The sequence below is a fragment of the Mustelus asterias genome, chromosome 7 (genome assembly GCF_964213995.1).
Source record: "Mustelus asterias chromosome 7, sMusAst1.hap1.1, whole genome shotgun sequence".
Classification (NCBI taxonomy): domain Eukaryota; kingdom Metazoa; phylum Chordata; class Chondrichthyes; order Carcharhiniformes; family Triakidae; genus Mustelus; species Mustelus asterias.
Genome location: NC_135807.1, coordinates 96,298,122 through 96,318,557, shown reverse-complemented (window position 1 = coordinate 96,318,557; position 20,436 = coordinate 96,298,122). Strand labels below are relative to the sequence as shown.

The window sequence follows — 20,436 nt, the reverse complement described above, 5'->3', positions numbered from 1 at the left end:
CCTTGCTTACCCTTCTAACTCTCCTTCCTGTCAGCTGTGTGGCTGCGGAGCTTTGGGCTCCACGTATTAGGCACAGGAAGCACAGTTGCATCCAATAAATAAACTGGGCACAATGTTTTCTTTTGCTGTATCTACAGGGTGGAAAGGGCGAGCCTGGGGCTGTTGTTGCTGCAGACGGATCTCTGATGGGCATCGGATCAAAAGGCCAAAAGGTAGAAATGGGGAAAAGGAGGAAGACATCTTTAATTGTACAATTAGTAATCCTGGATCCAAGATTGTTTTTGTTACTTTGAATTCCCAACTACTGAACAAGTAATTATAACCTTATTTCTCTTACAGGGTGAACTAGGCCCATTCGGACCCCCCGGCCCTCGGGTAGGAAGTCTTTTGTGCTTTATGCCTTGTTTTGCTGCATGCATCAAGCTACAGGTCGAGAATCCTTAATCCAAAACCCTTGGGGCCATTTGCATTTTGGGATTTCAGATAATTTTGGTTTTTGGAGACCACATGTAATTATTGAGCTAAACTCCGGTTTCCCGTCACCAACACCCTTTGCTGTGCAGCAAAGGACAGGGACGTGCCAGCGGTTTACAGTCCCCACAACTCCAGTCCGGGTAGAGTAACAGGCTTAAAACCCCCAATTGACTGTTTCCCATTGGGACAGCCTCCATTTGCTCAATAAGGCAGCTCATACTGCACAAAGCCTATGGGGAGATCTATTGATGATCCCCCATGGCTATCATAACACTGCATACAAACTTACATTACAATAGCCCTCAGCTATAGTCCAAAGTAAATAAAATGGCTAAAAAAGTAAGATGTATTGCTGAATAATAAATACAAGGTACATGTAATGAGTTTCTTTTTGATTATGTTGACCACAAACGTGGCAAGGTAAACAGTGCAGACAAACAACTAGACTTGCCAGAGGCAAGTGAGGTTCAAAAAATGCAGATCCTAGGATTTACAAAAAAAGAATATTCGACCTGTATTTCACTGCTTATAGACATTTCACATCAATCATGAGAGTTGGAGAATGCAAAGGTGATTTACCAGGATGGTACTGGGAATGAGGAACTTCAGTTATCAGAATCCTACAGTGCCGAAGGAGACCATTCAGCCCATCAAGTCCACAGCGACCACAATCCCACCCAGGTCCTATCCCCATAACCCCATGCATTTACCCTAGCTAGTCTCCCTGACACTAAGGGCAATTTAGCATGGCCAATCCACCTAACCCGCACATCTTTGGACTGTGAGAAGAAACCGGAGCACCCGGAGGAAACCCATGCAGACACGTGGAGAATGTGCAAACTCCACACAGACAGTGACACAAGCCGGGAATTGAACCCAAGCCCCTGATGCTGTGAGGCAGCAGTGCTAACCACTGTGCCACCCATTATATGAAGAGATTAGAGAAACTGGGATTATTCTCGCTCAAACATAGATTAAGTGGAGAATTAATTGATGTGTTCAAAATGATAAGGGATCTTAATAGAGCAAATAGGAAAACCATATGGGCAGGGCTGGGTGCATTCCAGTACCTAGTATGAGAATTATCACAGTTTAGTTCTGACATTTGCTCCATTCCTAAAGAAAAGATTCTGAATATCAGCATCTTCCTTCATATCTTAAAACTCAGAAGTAAGAGGAAATAGATTACTTGAAAAAAGCTAAACTGTCCACTTAAAATCTACATCATCCTGTTTAAAAGTGGACACATGGACCCCTTGGACAGGGTTTTACGTGCTTGCCCGTCCCGAAACAGTAAAATCCCATCCAAGGTCAATGGACCTTCCTATTGTCCACCCCTCGCCCACTCCGATTCCCATGGCGGGCAATAAAATTCCGGCCCTTGCATAAGAAATAAAGGTACTCATGCAATGGTTATGTCACTGGATTATTAATCCAGGAAGCAGGGGAGGCGATGACCAAGTTGTATTATCGCTGGACTATTAATCCAGAAACTCAGATAAGGTTCTGGGAACCCGGGTTCAAATCCTGCCACAACAGATGGTGGAATTTGAATTCAATTTAAAAAATCTGGAATTAAGAATCATGAACATGAAACCATTGTTGATTGTCAGGAAAAACCCATCTGGTTCACTAATGTCCTTTAAGGAAGGAAATCTACCGTCCTTATTGGTCTGGCCTACATGTGATTATAGAGACACAGCAATGTGGTTGACTCTCAACTGCCCTCGGGCAAACTAGGTATGGCCAATAAATGTTGACCAGCCAGCGACGCCCATGTCCCACGTATGAATAAAAAAATGAGTTAGAAAATTTGTATTCCATTTTGAAAAATCTGGAAATAAGTAATTGTGTATCGGTAAAAGAGACCATGAAGCTGTGGGTGATAAACCTATCGGAAAGGTACCTATGCTGCCTGGCCTGTATGTAACTCCTGTCCCCGCACCAATATAGTTGACTCTTAACTGAATGCTGAAATTACCTGGCAAGCTGCTACGTAGAAATGTTCACGATGAAACCTCCTCTGGTTCTAGTAATTGCAGGTTAAATGTCATCCAAGTGAATGGTTAAAAGTTAATTGATTCTAGGAGTTTTTTTGGGCTTAAACTGAGACTAACTTGATGCTGTAACTTGAAACAGCTAATCTGAGCCAAGAGGAGATATGTGTCCAGTTTACAATCGTGTGTTTGGTTCAGCCCCACTCCAACACAACCTTCAGTGCAGTATTCAGAAAGCATTCCAGTGCCAGAGGTACCATCTTTAGGATTAGACATGGGTCTGTTTGAGTAAACATAATGATCCCAGATTTTGCATCAAGAACAGTCTGCATATCTTCCAAACAAGAAACTGGAGTAGTCGAAGGCAAAAGCTCTGGGTCTTCACGTTGGTGTTTCAGAGCAGTACTGACATGCATATCCTTTTAAAACTAAACAGCGTTTCTATTGCCACTGAGACAAAAGGAAATTGTTTCTGGTGATCTCATTTAAAACAAGTGAAAATGTGGTTCAATATTACTCAAAAATTTCACAACTGCACATTTCTTTTTAGGGGCCAATGGGATATCCTGGACTTAAAGGAGAATTTGGCCTCCCTGGTAGACATGTGAGTTTATACAGACTGCAAAATTGGAAGCTAGAAATGAAAAATTATAAAATATATATCAGTATTTATTTGATGTGTTCTTTGTAGGGTCGTCCAGGGATAAACGGCAGAAAGGGTCAGAAAGGTGAAGCTGCAACAACTCTTATGGTATGTGTGCAACTGTAAATCAAAGGAATGCAGCAAATGTTTTGGAATGGATTTCTGCTGATTTTTCAAATGTGCATTCAGTACACACACGGTGCTTAATTTGGCCAATATCAGACAGTTTACTGCACTGTTCTGAGGGAAGTGAAGTTCAACAGCTTGCTCCTTGTTCAGATCACTTTATCTACTGTCCTTGTTTGCCCAGTTTCATTCTCAACCATCACTGTTGCCAGGCAATAATGCTTTTTCTTACCTCAGTCCTTTATCTGTAGATAGTCTTGGCCTGAATATCTGCTCTAATCTTGCTTGCAACTCCCAATTTTTTGTCCTAAGCTATCTCCAAGGTGCACTGAAACACAGCAAGGCTTCTTCAGCAGCATATTCAATACCCGTGGCCTCCACAACCCTGAATAAGAGCAGCAGGTTCATAGGAACAGCACAATCTCCAAGTCACGGCATCTTGTCTGGGGCCGTCCCATCATTGTTGCTGTGTACAATCCTGGAACTCCCTACCTAAGATTCAGCCTGCAGCAGTTCAAGAAGATGGCCCACCACCTTCTCAAGGCAAACTAAAAATGTGCAGTAAATCTCCTAAAGTTAACACTGTTAGCTGCTTTTATCGATAATTGAATGAAATCAGTTTGGTAGATGCAGCAAGAAATGAGAGGAAAAGCCACACTAGCGAGCAAGTTCACAAGACAGAAAGCTTCATTGAAAATTGAATGATCTATATCTATTTTAGGGCCCTCCTGGATTACCAGGACCTCCTGGACCTCCTGGTCGAATCCTCAATATAAAAGGGGTAAGTAATTTGTATGTATTATTGATTGCTCATCATGCTTTTAAATGCTCTTCCTTTGCCTTTGTAATCTTTTACTTTTTTATCATTTGTAAGTGTTTTGTTATATGCTTTTATTTATCAATTCATTTTCCTCCAACTTTGAATAGACAGTTTTCCCAGTTCCTCCCAGACCTCACTGCAAAATGCCCGTAAGTTAAATGAAGAATCACCTGATCACGTACTGTAATTTGAAAGCTGGGTATTAAGATCCCATTTCACAACTGGAAACTCAACAGGTTGACAACTCGCCTGTGATCACCTGCTTTCTTCTCTGTCTAACATAACTGCCTTAAAACCTCTTTCCTTCCGCCTGTCTTGTCTTAAATACCGCGGCTTAAACTTTAACGCTTTGAACGTATGTCCTTTTTCTCATTAAAAATTGCAGCCAGCCTTAAATAAGTAATAGCAGTGGATGGACCTCACACTTAATGTCTTGTGCTTTAACACAGTAATGAAGAGTTGAATATCCGGGGTAACTTTAATATCTCGTGAGGCTGGTAACATGGTTTCCTAAAATGGATGCTAAGGAGATAATAAGCTAGAGTGCTTTACATGTCCCAGTACAAATGGTTGCTGCATGTATTGCATTGGCATTTATATTGCCTATATAAATCTGCCGTCTAACATTCTTGTTTTCCAACATGCCAACCAAAAAGAGCTGCTGCGTAACAGTGTTTGATGCAAATGTTTAGCTCACAAATCTTTCTAGGTCCAGTGACTGGGTTGCAGCATTGTGAGCTGAGAAAGGCTAGCTCAGAGCTCCCTTTGGGAAGGTGACTTGCGTCTGTTTCACTCATTCATAGATTTGTACATCATAGAAGGAGGCCATTCAGTTCATTGGGCAGAATGGAATGCCCACTCCCAAGGCGGGTTTGGAAGCCCCAGAGCATTTAATCAGATGGGATGGTGTCAAGTGGGTACACCACCATCTTCCTGCCTCAATTAAGTTTGGGGAGGGAAGGCTGATGGACGGCCTTCCTGCCCCACCACTTATTGAAGCCCCTAAGTAGGCAGTTAATGCCCACTTAAGGAACCCATCTTGCTGTCACAACCAGCAGTGGGTGGGGAAGCCCAAAGAAGTAAACCCAGTTACTTGTGGGCTCCAAGTGGACTTGTTCAAAGGCACTATGGCTGAATCACTCTCTTCCCTTGTTGACAGGCACCCTCCCTGCGATCCCCAACCTGCCCTCACTCACCTGTGGCCTGGGTCTGTTGGCACTCCTTAATATCTCAGTGGTTGCATTGCTGGCAACTAACCCACCGATGCTGCCTACAATGACAGCTGATTGGCTGGCACCTCTGAGGTGGTGGGATTTCTGCCCCTGGGTCCTTGATCCCGTGGAAGACCCGGCACTGCCCACTCAAGTGGCACACAATTCCGTGTGCCTTCTCCAAAAGAGCCAACACGCAGCTCTCGCTGGCTCGCTAGTCAGTAGGTGAGATCCCTGTCGCCGCGACTAAATGCCGCCCATATGCCAGCCCTTTGAAGGAGCTGTCTAATTAGCCCAATTCCTTCCCCTCTTATTTCTTTCATCCTGCAAAATGTTTCATTTCCCCGGTTGAATCAAACAAAGGGTCTTTTGAGCTCATCCATTGATCCAGTGATGTCGTCATCAACAGACTCACTATCGCAAATGTATTCACAATGTATTCACTGCAATCTTCGTGTTGATGTAGTTCAGCATGAGACAGAACAAGAGCCATTCTCAGAGGCTCCTTTATCAGAAATGCGAAAAACCTTGTCAGTGGACCTTGAGAAAGAGCATGAAACTTAAAAAAAAGATGTTTTTGGTATGTTGCATGGCATTGGTAAGGTGGTTTAATGTTTCATGTAATGTGATGCCTGAATGCGCACCCTAGCTGAATGATGACAGAGTTGTGTATTGTGCACTTTCTGGTACATGGAAAGATGTCGTACAGCAGTGTCTGTACAAACACATACTTGGTCTAACAATTCTCTAGTGTCTCCTATTGCACGAAAGTTCTCAATTAAGAAAAGTATTTCTCATTAAGCTGTGTGGTTATGATGATTCACATGCATGCTCCCAGACTTGCAAACAAAATGAATCTCTCCTTGTGTTTAAGCTCTTTATAAACTATCACAAGTAAATCAGTTCTGAATTTGACCCAGGTTATTTTGTTAATAAAGGGTTTAGACTCTTTCGAGTGTAATTAAAACCTCTTAGTGATGTTTGTTACCCAACTATTACATAATGGAAACCCTCATTTTCCAAGTGTGTTTGTAAACTGGTCCTGTGGTGTGATGCAGTTTGCCTTCAACGGCATCTTCTCTCTTCCCCCTTTTTTCCTATTAGGTAAATGGGGAGTTGGAGCAACCAGTGGACTATAACTTCCTGGGTAAGCTCAGCTTGTAATTACAGTATTAGAATTGACTCCAGTGAATTGAATGTAATTTCATTTATGCAAATCAAGAACATACTTAATTCGCACTCACTGCTTCAATCTCTACCTGAAAATGAGCATGCCATCCAACAGGATACAAGCACCCAGTGATGCTGTCCCTTCAAGAACTTGTCCACCATGACCAGTGCTTCCCTCACCTGTACATTGCACAGATTTTCAGCCTGAAGAAGCTTTTAGGCTCATGTTCACCTATCATCAACGATACTCAACTCCATCGTATATTGTCTTATACAATCTCAGATTTTCATTTGTCTCATCCACCCCTTTATTCCACTTCCATTCGCACTGAGGGATGTTCAGTAAGATCCGAATAGCAATCATCAGGAATCCCATGCAGAGATCAAAGAGTTAGAATCATTCATCTGATTGTGGGGTGAAAAGTTGAGATATAGAAGTGTCCCAGGGCCTGTAATAGTTTTGGGAGCAATTAACATCATTAATTGGGAGCTGCATCAATATATATTGCAGATACAACAGCGCTGCTTATCATTTTTAGGGGGATATGAGAAGAGCGATTAGCTGCAGTGAAGCCTTAGATCAAGAGGCTAATGTAGTTGAGGCTGAAATCTATAATAGGATGACCAGAAATCAAATCCAAATCTTAACAAGCTTATCGGGCAATGGGTGGATTGCACACAAAAGCTTTTTGATGGTATGGATCAAATGACTTTCACGGAGTGAGTTTAACAGACTCTGGGCGGAGTGAGTTTTCTCACAACACCAGATTAAAGTCCAACAGGTTTATTTGGTAGCAAAAGCCACTAGCTTTCGGAGCGCTGCCCCTTCATCAAGTGAGTGGGATTTCAGTCCACAAACAGGGCATATAAAGACGCAAACTCAATTTACAAAATAATGGTTGGAATGCAAGTCTTTATAGGTAATCAAGTCTTAAAGGTACAGACAATGTGAGTGGAGAGAGGGTTAAGCACAGGTTAAAGAGATGTGTATTGTCTCCAGCTGGGACAGTCAGTGAGATTTTGCAAGCCCAGGCAAGTTGTGGGGGTTACAGATAGTGTGATAGGAGTGAGTTTAACAGACTCTGGATAGAGTGAGTTTAGTAAGAAGTCTCAGAACATCAGGTTAAAGTCCAACAGGCTTATTTGGTAGAAAAAGCCACTAGCTTTCGGAGCACTGCTCCTTCATCAGGTAAGTGGGATTTCAATTCACAAACAGGACATATAAAGACACAAACACAATTTACAAAATAATGGTTGGAATGCGAGTCTTTACAGGTAATCAAGTCTTAAAGGTACGGACAATGTGAGTGGAGAGAGGGTCAAGCACAGGTTAAAGAGATGTGTATTGTCTCCAGCTGGGATAGTTAGTGAGATTTTGCAAGCCCAGGCAAGTTATGGGGGTTACAGATAGTTGGACTTTAACCTGGTGTTGTGAGACTTCTTACTGTGTTTACCCCAGTTCAACGCCGCCATCTCCACATCAGAGTGAGTTTAACAGACTCTGGGCAGAGTGAGTTTAACAGACTCTGGGCAGAGTGAGTTTTGATGTGGAGATGCCGGCGTTGGACTGGGGTGAACACAGTAAGATATTTAACAACACCAGGTTAAAGTTTTTAACCTGGTGTTGTTAAAACTCTTACAAAGTGAGTTTAACAGACTCTGGACGGAGTGAGTTTAACAGACTCTGGACGTAACCTGGTGTTGTGAGACTTCTTACTTGGAGTGAGTTTAACAGACTCTGGACGGAGTGAGTTTAACAGACTCTGGATGGAGTCTCTTATATTGATTTAAGAGTTCTTCTGACTTGCCTACAGAAAACAACACATTTAAGTTTTGGCAATTCTTTACAGATTAATGCGAGTATCTGGATTAATGTTATGAAAAAAGAGATCAGCAAACTGAGTTGCAGAATGTTCCTTTTATTCTGTCCTCGAGAAGGAAGCTTCAGGGGCTGGAAAACTGAAGGTTTCTGTTGCCTCTGAGACAGACAGCAATTGCCACTATCTGCAGAGAAACAGATTGAGATAGTGAACATACATTTAACAGCCATGAATGCTGTGATTCAGCCATCCAAGGTGACAAGTACTCTGGTGCAGCTGTGTATCAGGCTGCCTTTATCATTCAGAATAGGGGCTTTCCCCTACAATGCTTGTTACCATGTTGACACATCACTGGTATGTGGAGGATGAAAGAATGATAAGGTTTGGTTCAATCCCCTGGTGTATGTATAGTCTCCTCATACTTAGAATGCAAGACTTGCACAAACTTGCCCATCTGTTTTCTTTGTTACACGCTAGGACATTGGGTCATGTGATCATTCTCATCAGGAATGAGAACCTGACTTGTGCAGCCATTCCTGGCACCAAGTTCTTAAGGGGGGGACAGTGCCCCTAGGTTTTTCCCTGGTTGTCATTGAAAGCTACAAAACATGTAGAAAATGAGGAAGGCCACACTTAGAGTAAGTTAAATTTTTCACTGGTCGCAATTTGATTAAAGCAATACGCAGAACGCAGCATAAAATAAATTATGCAGCATAAACTTTATCACAGATAAGAAACCCAATTAAAGTAACATGAAGTATTACATTAAAATGTGGGGGCAACCAGTTTCAGTTTGAACAAGCTGACAGTTTGCGAGGTGGGCTGTCGCAGCCCCTGCCTCTCGGCGCTCCTTTGATGCTCTTAGCTGAGTGTTTTGGAGGTCTACAGCAAGGGCGGCACAGTGGTTAGCACTGCTGACTCACGGTGCAGGGGACCCGGGTTCAATTCCAGCCTCGGGTGACTGCGTGGAGTCCGCACATTCTCCCCGTGTCTGCGTGGCTTTCCTTCGGATGCTCCGGTTTCCTCCCCCAGTCCAAAGATTAGGTGGATTAGTCATGCTAAAATGCCCCTTAGTGTCTGAAGATGTGCAGATTAGGGGGATTAGCCATGGTAAATGCATGGGGCAGCATTACACATTTTGTCCCATTTCCTAATAACTTATATTACATTCAAAGCCAATGATGTCAATGTTATCAGTGTGGAACAACCCTAAACAACTGAATGGCGGAGCTGAGACTATCAAAGGCTGAGCAGATAGTATCTGTAAAACGTGTTGGAGCATCTGTCCCATTGAGTCACCATCTGCTGGAATATAATGACCTGAAAGCTCAGGAATGTGATTAAGGCAGCAGCAGGAGGTTCCTCATCTCTGAACCTTTGGTGTAGATCAGCTACTTGTTCTGACATGTCTCCAAACAAACAGCTGTACAACGCAATAAATGATTGATCTGTTATCTGTCAGAAGAGTAGTCAAGTTGGTTGCTGTGTGATGCACCATAATATAATTCCACCGATTTAAAAGTCAAATGTGACACCATTTTAAGTATATACATTCTGGAATGTTATCCTTCAGTATTCACAAAATTTTTCCACTTTATCAACCTTTTTTTACCACGTGCTTCTCTTAAACAAACATAGGTCTTGTCCCTTTGGGAACAGTACTATGGTATGTGGTGGAAGCAATACTGGATAATACTGCACCACCTGGTTTCTAAACCAGGGTCTGGGTAAACAAGTTTCAAGCAGTTTAGTGGTGATATTATCCAAAGACTTTCTGAAACATCTAATAACCAACCATTCATTTCCCAAAGGACTAAAGGGAGAAAAAGGTTCTTTCGGACGACTTGGCTCAATTGGCAGTAAAGGTGAAAAAGGGGAACAAGGCAACCCAGGATTGCCAGGTATTACCCTTTCTTCTTTCCCACATTGAAAATGATTCTTTTTACTTTCTGTATACAGGATTATAAACTGCATTTTATAGGGAGAGGTTTTATTGACTGCTGTGAGAGAGTAATGTTGCTGTGGCAGATATTGCACAACCTTAAGGTGACATTAAATGTCCAGCTAGCCTTAACATCAGAGCCAATAAATGTCCTCCCTCCACAGCTGGCAAACTCTCAGTGAGTGCCAGGGCATCATTCAGGTAATGTTGGAGTGAGGCCTGGCCTTCATCATGGCTCAGGCTCTCATCACAGCTCTCAGCCTGGCAAGCAAGGTGGGGATTGACCCTGATGTTTGACGAAATGTCTACTCATGTTAAGAGGTCTCACTATTATTGCATATACGTATACATTCAGTATCGCTCAACCATGGCTCAGTGACAGGTGTCTTGCCTGAGTCAGAAGGTCGGAGGTTCAAGTCCTTTCTCAGAGACTTGAACACATAATGACGGCAGTGTTTCACCAGTGTCTCTTTGCGATAAGATGACAAACTTAGAAGGTGGTGGGGGCCTGGAATGCGCTGCCAGGCAAGGTGGTGGAGGCGGACACACTGGGAACGTTTAAGACTTATCTAGACAGCCATATGAACGGAGTGGGAATGGAGGGATACAAAAGAATGGTCTAGTTTGGACCAGGGAGCGGCACGGGCTTGGAGGGCCGAAGGGCCTGTTCCTGTGCTGTATTGTTCTTTGTAGCCCCATCTAATCTCTCAGGGGGACAAAGAACAAAGAACAATACAGCACAGGAACAGGCCCTTCGGCCCTCCAAGCCCGTGCCGCTCCCTGGTCCAAACTAGACCATTCTTTTGTATCCCTCCATTCCCACTCCGTTCATATGGCTGTCTAGATAAGTCTTAAACGTTCCCAGTGTGTCCGCCTCCACCACCTTGCCTGGCAGCGCATTCCAGGCCCCCACCACCCACTGTGTAAAATATGTCCTTCTGATATCTGTGTTAAACCTCCCCCCCTTCACCTTGAACCTATGACCCCTCGTGAACGTCACCACCGACCTGGGGAAAAGCTTCTAAGCTTCTTCATAGTAGCATGGGACATAAAAGATCCCATGCTACTATTTCGAAGAAGAGCAGGAGACTTCTCCCTGATGTCCCGGTCAACATTTATCCCTCAACCCACATGCAAAAGCAGACTATCTGGTCATTATTACAGGGAAGTTTGTGTGACTTCGCTGTCTGTAAATTGGCAGCCACATTTCCTACATTACAGAAGGAACTATGCTTCAAAAGTAATTTCATTGGCTGTACATAAGAACTAGGAGCAGGAATAGGCCCTCGAGTCTGCCCCACCATTCAACACAATCATGTAAAGTACTTTAGGTTATGAAAAATGGTATAGAATAAATCAAAACATACATCGGTTTCCTCATGAAACTAGACAGGAAATGTGTGGGGTTTTTTCTAGTCATTATGGCAGAAACTTCCTATTTGTGTGACACACACAGTGCTTAACTCAACAGCATGCCACACAGTCAAACCCTTAGTGCAGCACACAATGAACTTGTAAGTATCAGGATCATTTCCTGAATTTACACGCTTGGCAAAGAACCTCACTCACCGGCTACCTTGAGAGAATGAAAGAACTCGCATTTATGTTGCATATTTCACAGCCGCAAGATGTCACATTTTCAAGTCTAACCACTTTACATCACCCACACTGAATCTAAATTATGTGTTTAAGATTCTAGAGTGGGACTTGAACCCACAACCTTCTTACTCAGAGTGGAGAGGGCTAACACAAAACCAAAGCTGGCACCTCAATTGTGGTGGCAGTGTCTGTGATTTTGTGATGCACCTATCTGTAAATGAGAACTGGGGAAATGAATAATATTCAGCTCCTTTATTCTTCCTACCAAAGTGCATAATTTCACATTTTCTTGGATTATATTCCATCTCCAAGTTTTTTCCACTCATTTAATCTGTCTATATCCCTCTGTAGACTCTTTGTGTCATCCTCACCGCTTGCATTCCCACCCATTTTTGTTTCAACTCCAAAAATAGCACATTCACTTCCCTCGTCCAAATCATTAGTGCGTGTTGCAAATAATTGTGAACCCAGCACTGAGCCTGTGGCAGTCCACCAGTTACAGGTTGCCATCCTAAAAATGCTCCACTTATCCCAACTTGTCTTCTATTAGTTAGCCAATCCTCTGTGCATGCTCTCCATGAGAACATACTACTCCCGACACCATGGGCTCTTACCTCATTAAGAAGCCTTCTATGTGGTATCTTATCGAACACTTTTCAGAAATCCAAGTCTATTATATCAACTGGTTTCCCTTTATCTATCCTGATCGTTAACACCTCAAAGAATTCTAATATATTTTTCAGGCATGATTTCCCCTTCATGAAGCCAAGATGGCTCTGCTGATTACATTATGTATTTCTAAATGCTCTGCTATAACATTCTATATAACTAATATTTTCCATAGACAGGTGTTAAGCTAACGAGCCCTATAACTATATTTATATATAATAATTATATAACATATGAAATATAATTGTATAATTTCATGTAGTTACATGTTTTCTGTCTCCCTTTTTGATTTGTATCACTCGTAATATTACTGGTTAACCTATCGAATAGTTTGGGGTCTAACTGTATCCATTTATATGTTTGGAGCAACACAGTATACTAACAATGATGTGACAGTCACTGTGGCACTCTACCCTTCCATGTAGCTCCCAATGACTGTGTTATAAGGAGGTTTAATTTAATGGCAATGTTACAATTTTGGAGACAGTCTTCAAACTAATGGACCCATAGAAATCTATCTAAATCTTTACTGATTTTCTTCCTAATTTGGTAGCAAATTTCATTTCAACTTTTACTTTTTTAGGTCCTTTTTCACCATACCTTGGCCTTAAAGTAAGTAGTTATGTGTTTTCCAATAAAATGTTATAATCACAATGCTATTTTGATTGCTATTCCCTACCTACAGGAATGTTTATCTTGCTTTGGAGCGCTAGAGCCATTGATTTGTGTTTTTTTTTTAAATGCCACCAACTAGCAGCAAAGGATTGGGTAAGGGGCTAAAATCCTCAAAATGGCAATTTGTCCCGAAATAACCCAATACCTGGCCTCAGAATGTTAGTAAGAAGCAGAGTCAGCAAGTCTCTTGTAGAGATGAGGGGCTAATGAATGGAAATCAGGGTCCCTGGGACACAATTAGGACCCCAGTGTTATTTGAAGTGGTGCAGCAGAGGTTTCACACAGGTTAGCAAGTTCACCAAGCTGGTGACAAATCATTGTGCTGAAGTTCAAAGGAGAACGATCTGACTAAAAAGGCATCTCTCTCAAGACACTCTAGTCATTGTGGCCTGTGATTCTTCAAATAACTCCTCCAAAGCTGGTGTCCCTTCACCAAATTTAGATTTATTTACATAGTCAGTAACACTAAGGCAGGTACTTCCTCGTACAGAGTATACACCAGGGTGACCCAAACCAGGAATCAAACCCAGGTTCCTGGCGCTGTGAAACAGCAGTGCTAACCACTGTGCCACCGTGCCACCCCTAGAGTGCTAAGGCACAGGTTCACTCCCTTCTTCAGATAGTAAGGTAGTAGACTTGGCTACATCCGCGGTGTCCATTTCAGACTCAGAGGTTCCAACAACTGGAGACGGAGAGCAGGAGCCAGCAGGTCCCAAATGTTTTCCCGAGGCTCCTGCTGGACTTTGTTTCTGAACAGCCTGAGAATTTAAGGCTTTTAAATGGTCCAGGTGTTTGCTCAGGATGGCATTGCCTACGCGGACTTTGTGTGAAACCGACCCCATTCTCATCACCACTGCAGTAACTCCTCCGAGGCTGGTGTCCCTTCACCAACTTAGATTTATTTACATAGTCAGCAAAACTCAAACAGGTACTTCAAAGAACAAAGAACAAAGAACAATACAGCACAGGAACAGGCCCTTCGGCCCTCCAAGCCCGCGCCGCTCCCCGGTCCAGGATTGAATCCTGAATCCAGGATCCCCGCCCAATTTTCCAGCCTATCTACATCCTAATATCCTATCCACCGAGCTGTCCCTCACAGCTACGATGCTTTGTTCATCACAACCTATTAACTCACCCCCACCCCCCCATTCCAGACCATGTGATCTCCAGGGAGAGGCGAAAACCCAGAGTGAAAACCCCAGGGCCAATGGCGATCGAAACGAGTCCAGGAGATCACACTGGCCCTGATCAGAAAATGCTTCCCAACCCTATTCATTTCCACTTCTGCTTTACGAACACCATCTGAATTCCCTGCCCCCGAGACAGGTTCCCAACTATCCGCAGTCTCGCTCTGTACTGGCACCAGCAAGATGATCATAGAATGAAGCCTTGAAACGAGAAACAAAGAACAATTAGCCCGCGCCGCTCCCTGGTCCAAACTAGACCACTCTTTTGTATCCCTCCATTCCCACTCCGTTCATATAGCTGTCTAGATAAGTCTTAAACGTTCCCAGTGTGTCCGCCTCCACCACCTTGCCCGGCAACACATTCCAGGCCCCCACGACCCTCTGTGTAAAATATGTCCTTCTGATATCTGTGTTAAACCTCCCCCCCTTCACCTTGAACCTATGACCCCTCGTGAACGTCACCACCGACCCGGGGAGAAGCTTCCCACCGTTCACCCTATCTATGCCTTTCATAATTTTATACACCTCTATTAAGTCTCCCCTCATCCTCCGTCTTTCCAGGGAGAACAACCCCAGTTTACCCAATCTCTCCTCATAACCAAGCCCCTCCATACCAGGCAACATCCTGGTAAACCTCCTCTGTACTCTCTCCAAAGCCTCCACGTCCTTCTGGTAGTGTGGCGACCAGAACTGGACGCAGTATTCCAAATGCGGCCGAACCAACGTTCTATACATCTGCAACATCAGACCCCAACTTTTATACTCTATGCCCCGTCCTATAAAGGCAAGCATGCCATATGCCTTCTTCACCACCTTCTCCACCTGTGACGTCACTTCCTCGTACAGAGTATAAACCCGGAGTGCCAGTAACCCTGGCATTCCACATTATGTTCACATGCAGGCCTCCCTGATTGAACAAGCCATTACTGCCTTAATCAGGGAGCTTGTATTCTAAGAGGTTCCACATCATGGGTCTTGTTAAAGTCAATACAATTCTATGATCACTGCTTGTTAGATTGTCTTTTTAATACTCATTGGTTTAAAAAAATGAGAAGCAAATGATTTCTGCTGTCTACTGGAGTAAAGGCGAGGGGGAATTCAGACCACAATGACCTTAAGAAAGTGGGCCACGGAGCAAACAGCAACAGAAGGTCCATGCACAGAGAGGGCTTGGCCCATTTTACAGGGCACACAGACAGACAATTATCTTCTTTAACCTGTCTAAGGAGCAATACTCCAAGGGGTTGGTGGTTACAGACATCTGCAGCCTACTGGAAGAAGACCTTGTGCCTGCTGGACCTTTAGAATAGTCAAGGCCTTTATATCCAGGAATCTTCGATTTATTCAAAGGCTATACCTGCCAACTGTGCTGATCCCACAAGGACAGGTTTATAAATCTTAGTGATGTTGTTTGGATATATGTTTCCTGCTTTCTTTGTTGTGCTTGTCCTGCCATTAACACAATGATTGGGCCTGCTTAGAATTAGTTTCATATCTTTGATGCCACTTTGACATGGGTTATCTCTATTTTTGCAATCGTTAGTTTGCAAACTGCATTCATCTTTGGTAACCATCTTAAAAAAGGTTTTTGTCTTTTGACTTTTAAAGGGTGAGAAAGGAGACTCTGGTGCAATGGGTCAAAAAGGAGAAAAGGGAGAAACAGGCAGCGGGTTGTTCTTGTCACATTCCCCCGGGCCTCCAGGCCCCATTGGACCTCATGGGAGACCTGGGCCAGTGGTAAGTACTTTCAAAATAAAACTATTCTTATCCTTAATGTCGCTCAGTAAAATGTACATTGTGACAGAACTTAACAATATTAAATATATTAAATGCCTTGTACCTGTGATATAACCTTCATTGTTATAGCTTGGAAACAGCCATTTGGCCCATCAAGTCTGTGATGGTACTGTCTACATGAGCATCTTTTAGAAAGAATGTATAGATTCTAAGCCAACATTTCGAGCCACTGTAACTTTCTTTCCAATCCCCTCTTTAACTGTTCTTTGTTCTCTTTATGTTTGTATCTTCCAGCAGTCATCTTGCAGACCAAATAGTTCCTCACTTTTTACCTTTTAATAATCTTTTGGAATCTTGGAGGCCTCAGTCGGGTCACCTCTTTGCCTTCTCAGAGCCACCCTTCATAACTGTAATGTTCAGGTCCCTGTTAACATTCAAATGAATCAACTCTGCGCCTTTTCAATTGCTTTGTTGTCCTTCCTATAATGAGGTACCTATTGTACATAATAGTCTAACTGCAGCCTGGTTATGGTCTCATGTAAGTTCAATATTACCAAACACAACGAAATACCATAGGTGCAGCAAATGTAAAACTAAAAAAATAGAAAAGGCGAGAAACATCCAAGAAGTAACGCAACTTCCTTGGAACAACAGAATCCAGCCAACACGTACATCCAAACTGCCTTCTTCCACTGTCCTCAGGAAATATTAAATGCTGAATTAGCAGTTGCTTTGTCTTTTTTTTAATAGATTCTCCTCAGCACTTCTGGCTGTTTTTTTCTGTTTTTATTCTTGACATTGGGCGGGAATTTAGAGCCTCGCTCAGGCGACACCGGAAATTCCTGCCTGAGGTCAACAGAGATTTCCGTTGTTAGACCCTGCTCCGATTCTGGGCGGGCGAGGTGGTAGAGTTCCAGACATTATCTCCTTTTGTATTGTTGGTGTCTAAAATTTAAAAAAAACAGAAGTTGTGTTTCTCTTTTTTCGAGCTGTGTCGACTTGCTCCGCTACTTTTAATGACCTATGTTTCTGCACACACCACGATCCTTTCCCAGTGAATCTCTTACCATTTCATAGATATGCCTGCTTACAAAATGCATTGCTTCATATTTCTCTACATTGAACAGGAGCTGCCCATTCTGTTATCTACTGCCTTCCTGTTGTGTTCCATTGGGCAGGATTTTACGCAGGCAGGATTTTACAGTCCCGTAAAATGGACTTTTAAATAGCTTGCCACATTTGATGGCACCGCCCCTGCCGCAACAGGACCAGAAAATTCCGCCCACTATTTCAGCAATTAATCATGCCTCACAATTTAAATATGCTAACCTAACTGTAACTATGATATATAATGTTGTTATATAAGCCCATAAAACCCTCCCACGTCTAAGAATCCATCCACTACTTGAGCCCATTCTCTGAGGGATGAAGGTAACAGAATGAAAACAATAACCTGGAAAGATGATTATTTTGTTAAATGTGTTCCATGTTCCTCCTCTCTGCAGGGACCCAAGGGTGATTCCATTGCAGGACCAATGGGGCCGCCAGGAATACCTGGTTCTCCAGGGCCTCCAGGTTATGGGATTGTGGGTCCACGAGGTCGTCCTGGACCCCCCGGACCTCCGGGAATACCAGGAGTCTTTGGATCAGGTGAGCCCACACTGAAGTGTCGCAATTATTGGAATTAAAAATTCAAGATCTTCTCAAATCCACAGAAGGCCTTGATGCATGCAGGCCAGTTTAGACCACTGTAAACTCTGAGAAGTTCTAAAACACCAGTTGAACTCCTTGCTGCAACACCACACATTTCCAAGCAGAAAACCAATTTTCACTTTTATTTATGGGTTCTACTCACTTTGCAGCTGTTGCACTTCCTGGACCCCCCGGACCAGCAGGACCACCAGGACAAGGGGGCATTGGCAACGCAGTAAGTTAAAGGAGAAACAACAGATAATGGTTAACTAATTAGTGCAGAAACTAACAGGAGGAATATATGATGTCTATGTCTAAGAGTAACAGTTCATTCAAATGGAAAAATGGCACACTAACAGTACCCACTGGGCATCGGGCAGTGTCAAGGGGGCAGGGCTTGAGGGGCGGGGTCAACTGGGAGAGTGCAGGGCCTGAAAAGGCGGTGGGGGGGGGGGGGAGAATACTGCATGCTCTGCAAATGTGATCAGCGGGGGCGGGGGGAACCCTGGAAACTCTGCAAACGTGATCGGCCGGTCTGTGCGGGGCTGGGTGGGCAATTGATCAGTCCCTGCGGGTTGGGGGAGGGGGGGAATGTACAATCGATCGGTCCGTGCAGGGTGTGGGGAAATCAGCCTCAGAGCCCTGCAGTAGCCGGAGGGAGGGGGGGGGGGGCGGGGGGTGATCTGCTGTGACGGCCAGTGGTAGCTGGGGGAGGCAGTGGCAGGCAGATCTGAACGTGCGCAACTGCGCCCTCTGCTGGCTTTCAGTGAGCTTAGGCCCTGCCCCTACCCCTGCTGGCGGGAAACAGATCTTGCATTTTTTTTCCACAGAGAGGTGAGATTCGATTTTTAATTCTCCCAAAAAAAGGCACAATTCTCTCCTGTTTTCACGCTCATTCGACACTTAGAATATTTTTGGTAAGATCGCCCCTCATGTTTTAGCCAATTAGAATTATACCACAAGATTCAACTTTTTTCTTAATCAAACAAAATTTATTATATATAAAATAAACAAAGCAAATATCATTATGTTAACACTATAACTTATAACTGTTATGCGCTTAGGTATATTTAGGTTTACTTCTTACTTACCCTAAAAATTCTCTGATAAGACACATCGATCTTAAAGTTATTTCCTTCTGTTGGGACCACGCATCACAATCCTATGGCAAATTTTCCTCAGCTCCAGGTATTGTCAGAGGTAAAACTTTAGTTTATTCTCTCTTGATTGTGGAGGTCTCACTCCCATATTCTGGTTATTTTTTCAATACATCCAAGCTACTCTGTTGGTTCCTTTCTTTGCAGTAAAACACTGAGGCCCATTGTAGATTCTCCCACTATTCTAAAACTAGGCAATCTTCCAGCTTCTGTTCTGCACAAAATTCATCTCAGATGTAACTTCTCCTAACGTCCACTCAGTCAATGATAAGTTAGTGTTTTACTCTGCTTGCAGCACAGGTCTAACTGTCATTTATGTTGGCTAACTTCACTCAGTGAGCTGCAAACCATACAAGGACCAAACTGCAACTAAAAATCAGAGAACTTTCCTATGCTCTACCCATGTTCATGACGACTTAGCCTCGATAATTGTCCCTCATTTATAATATCTCCAGCTGAGTAATCTGATTTCTTCAGCTTGGATTTTTTTTCAGCTTTCTCAGGGTGATTTTTTAATGTCATTCTATATAATATTGTTACCAAGAAACTTAAATGAAATGATCTTTCATCCTGTAAAGATTCTCTTTTTTCTTTGATTTGGTTTGATTTATTGTCACATGTATTGGGATACAGTGAAAAGTATTATTTCTTGTGCGCTATACAGACAAAGCATACCATTCATAGAGTACATAGGGGACAAGGAAAGGAGAGGATGCAAAATATAGTGTTACAATCATTGGAGGGAATTTTTCTGTCCCATCCGCCACGGGTGAGATTTTCCGGTTTTGGGGCAAGCACAGCCAGAAAATCCCACCTATAGAGATTAATAGGGTTGGAGTACAGCTTTAAAAGTGTAGAAAGAGAGTAAAGAATAGAATTAGAGGATACGCTGGGGACAGCTCGCAAGAAGTCACCTTGCTCCGGTGCTATCTTAGTTACTGCATTAGTTCCATCTTGTCAAATAATTTTGATTTACTGACATGAGAACAGCGTCTAACCTTGTTTATTTCATGTGCTGAATAGGTGAAAGTGTTCAACAACATGGACCTTATGCACAAATCAACCTATTCAGTGTCTGAAGGGTCCTTGGGCTATATTACAGATAGGGGTGACCTTTACATTCGAGTTTACAATGGCTGGAAAAAGCTCCAGGTAAGTTTCGAATCTCAGAACTCTAATTCTCGAGTTTATTGTTAGACCTGAGTTTGAAATAGTTTTTTGTGGTCCTGTTGCCAGCTTGGTGATCTGATACCTGCTCCTGCTGACGAGCCAGTCCGTTCATTTAACACTATCTCAGTAAGTAAGAACCTCTAACTTGCCCTTAAAGTTGAAGTGAAACATGGGAACCCTCGCAGGTTTATGACTTGTGCATGTTTCTTTTTGTACATCAGGCACCAAACACATTCCCAGCGGTAAAGGATCAGAAACCAGCGGTAAGTTGTTTATTTCTTAACCATGCAGCTCAGAGTGTTAGAGATCAGCTGTGAGTCTGAAAATTGATCATTATCTGATTCAAA

At 43.1% G+C, this 20,436-nt stretch overlaps 1 protein-coding gene across 3 annotated transcripts in view; it reads left to right on the top strand.

Moving 5' to 3' along the window:
* The window catches only part of LOC144495862 (collagen alpha-1(XV) chain-like), a 306,988-nt gene that overhangs the window by 275,356 nt on the left and 11,196 nt on the right, over positions 1–20,436 (top strand). For all 3 annotated transcript variants that reach the window (XM_078216523.1, XM_078216521.1, XM_078216522.1), the window contains 15 exons: positions 138–212; positions 340–375; positions 3,022–3,075; positions 3,163–3,222; positions 3,962–4,021; positions 4,168–4,209; positions 6,376–6,418; positions 10,073–10,162; positions 13,055–13,083; positions 15,942–16,070; positions 17,576–17,720; positions 17,933–17,997; positions 19,943–20,071; positions 20,156–20,215; positions 20,311–20,352. In XM_078216523.1, the coding sequence (XP_078072649.1) occupies positions 138–212; positions 340–375; positions 3,022–3,075; positions 3,163–3,222; positions 3,962–4,021; positions 4,168–4,209; positions 6,376–6,418; positions 10,073–10,162; positions 13,055–13,083; positions 15,942–16,070; positions 17,576–17,720; positions 17,933–17,997; positions 19,943–20,071; positions 20,156–20,215; positions 20,311–20,352 (1,059 nt within the window). The remainder of the gene's footprint in view (positions 1–137; positions 213–339; positions 376–3,021; positions 3,076–3,162; positions 3,223–3,961; positions 4,022–4,167; positions 4,210–6,375; positions 6,419–10,072; positions 10,163–13,054; positions 13,084–15,941; positions 16,071–17,575; positions 17,721–17,932; positions 17,998–19,942; positions 20,072–20,155; positions 20,216–20,310; positions 20,353–20,436) is intronic.